General features: G+C 36.4%; 1 protein-coding gene across 1 annotated transcript; it reads right to left on the reverse strand.

Annotated features, from left to right (window-relative positions):
- Positions 1–4: 4 nt before the first annotated feature.
- On the reverse strand, positions 5–1,791 carry LOC107579919 (anion exchange protein 3-like; the record flags this gene model as incomplete). Its single annotated transcript, XM_016265701.1, has 4 exons — positions 5–37; positions 175–323; positions 1,269–1,487; positions 1,569–1,791. Coding segments are annotated over 4 exons (624 nt in total), but the record flags the coding sequence as incomplete, so codon positions are not given.
- Positions 1,792–3,038: the final 1,247 nt, after the last annotated feature.

Below are 3,038 nucleotides of genomic sequence, written 5' to 3' on the forward strand. Positions count from 1 at the left end.
GGCCTGTGAGATATTCGAAGCCCTGCGCCTGGCAGAACTGAAAATGAGGAAGAACAAAGAAGGGGCGACAGGGAAGATAGCAGATGGAAAAGAGAGGAACAGGAAGATAGATGTTAATGTAATGAAAGTACCTCCTTTTCTTCATAATGGTTGAAACATAAAGACAAAAAGTACCTTATAAAAAGCCTCCTCAAAGACCAAAAGTGGTCCAGAGAAGCCAATGATGAGCAAAGGCTGTCCTGCTAGCAGGGAGAACAGCACTCCCACTGTCGCCGTGGAGATGATGAGCTCAGAGACTCCCATCATGCCTTGTGTCTTCTCACCTAAATAAATGAGAACATAAAGTATGAAAATATACTATGGATGCTCATTTCAGTCACCTACGAAAAAAAAATCATGCTTTGGTAAATCATAATCATGACAGAAATAGTGGAAATAGTCATACTTCTAAGAACTAAAATCACTAAATTTATAATTATGACTTTTTATGTCATGAAAATAAGAGAAATTATTAAAAAACAAAATTATGAGAACAAATTTGTCAATTATAGCAAGTCAAAATTATGACAAAAAATTATTATGAGATTAGCCACTTATAACAAAGTCAGAGTTACAATTTAAAAGGGACTAAATATTATGAGAAGTCAAAATTATGAAAAAAGTAAAGCTCATCATGACATTTTATTTCATAATTATGAAATAAAATGTCAAATTATGACACTAAGTCCTTTAGCTTTTCAAAATTATAACAAAAACATCCTAAGTATGAGATAAAAAGTAACAACTGACAAGCCAATTCATATTTATGATATAAAAAGTCAAAATTATGACATACTCCCCCGGTTTCACAGACAAGGCTTAAACCTATTCCCAGACTGACAGTTTCAACTGAAAGAAACTTGCACTGACTGATCTTAAAATATATCAGTGCCTTTGTTTTGTCTCAAAATGCACACCAGTAATGTTTTTCTAAGCACGTTTATAAAAATTACTTAAATGTCGTAATTGAACTATGGCCTAATCCTGGCTTAGTCTAAACCCTGTCTATGAAACCGGGCCACTATGTTATAATTATGAACCTTTATCTCATAATGACTTTGTCAATTTCGACTTTTTATAAATGTTATAATTTCAACTTTTTACGTCATAATTCTGACTTTTTATTATTATGATTTACCAAAGCATGCTTTTTTTCTAATGTGGTGGAATGGGCTTGTATATTAAACAGACTCCACTATCAAAGATAACTGTCTCATTGTCTCACTTGCCTAATAAACCTCCAAAGGTGATAGTGGGCGAAAGAGCAGCAAAATAAATGAAAATGACAGCAGCAATACATTGTGTGTCCATGGCATCCTTCAGGTCGCTTATGTAGCGTGGATAACGGCGGCGAATATCGTGAATCAGACCTCCAAAGGGAATACCAGAGCGCTTGAGAGGATCAACATCAAACTGATCCTCCTCCTCCTGTTCATCCGTACTTACATCTACAACACAAACAGAACAGGTCAACATTAAACGAACAGACAAACTTGAAAATGTGACCACAAATGCAGTAGGTATTCCACCTTTGGTCTCCTGCTCAGCTCCTGTCACAATACTGCCGCATTTCTTGAGCTCCCTCTCCTTGCGCTTACGTAGCATCTGTTTCTGGAAGGAGGCCACGGTCTTCAGCAGGTCTTTTCCCTCAACGTCTGAGGGTGGAATAACAATACTGCAGTCTAAGAACTCGTTGATGCCATTAAGCAGGTCCTGTCGATCATCAGCAAAGTACGCTACCTCATGGAAGTTCTGTGGAAGGTCAGAAAAACAGTGAACCTGAGTGGTTTAAGTCACTAGTCAATTTATCATTTTAACAACTTTTGACCAGTAGGTTGCAGTCCTGGAACTTCTCATCATATCAATATTCAACAGCTAAGCCAAGACAAAGTCTTCCTTCCTATTTTTTAGCACGGTCATCAAATTTGTAGAATGGGGTTGAAAATAAAACTTGGTCTGAAGACTTGGTCTAAAGATCATCTGAACTCATTATGTCCAATCTTCTCAAAAATGTACATATTAAATTCAATTAAATTCAAGTAAGGTTATAAGTTGAAATTTGACAACTTAGAATGGAATAATATAAGCAAACCAGAATCATAATTTTGGTCATTGTGAAGTAACTTCTTTTTTTTTTCATAAAACTGATTAAAAGCTCTTTTAGTATATAATGCCACTGATACCCACAAAGTTTTGTTTCAGTTTGCCAAATTAGAGAAATACATGTACATTTTACTTTGCGGCTTTGCCATAAAATTCCTTACAGATTTATTGGAGAATGGGAAAGAAGATAAAAAAATCCATTCAGTGACCTTTGTGTGGTTTGGTCCGGAGATCATCTGACCCAACTTTGACGATTGGGCAAAATTTGCAGAAGTACCAATGAAAAACAATTTTCAATCAAATTCAAAATGGTGGACAGGTAATAAGGCAAAACGTGACTTAAAACTGACTCCAAACCAGAAGTGTAATTTCAAGCCAAGGCATTTGGATTTAATTTTTTATGTAATGAAACAAGAACTACGCACTCTTAGGACATGATGGCACTGATACTCTAGTTTTCCCCCCAAAGCCCAGGGTGCTCATTTCTGTTCCTGGAGAACCTAAATAACTGGTTTAGGTGTGTTTGGAGAACTTTGCAGGAAGGTAGATCTAAAGGAACAGGAATGAGCACCTCTGGCCTAAGCACTGCAGAGATATATATCGTCCATTCCTGTTGGCCAGTCCCACCACAATTCATTACAGGTTCACAGAACAATGAGAAAAAAAATCCATTCTGAGATTGTGTGGCTTGGTCTCAAGATCATCTGTCACTATTCTGGAGAAGATTGGATAAAATTTATAGGTGTTAGTGAAAATATTATTTGTTAAAATCCAAAATGGCAAAAGATCTAGTCTGAACTGAACACCATGACCCAGTGAATCATAAGAAAAAGCAAAAACAAAAATACAATGTTGAGCCATTTTTGGCACTGTAACAGTGGTTCGCAACCAGTGAG

Source organism: Sinocyclocheilus grahami, unplaced genomic scaffold (assembly GCF_001515645.1).
Source record: "Sinocyclocheilus grahami isolate Dianchi unplaced genomic scaffold, SAMN03320097.WGS_v1.1 scaffold21767.1, whole genome shotgun sequence".
Taxonomy (NCBI): Eukaryota; Metazoa; Chordata; class Actinopteri; order Cypriniformes; family Cyprinidae; genus Sinocyclocheilus; species Sinocyclocheilus grahami.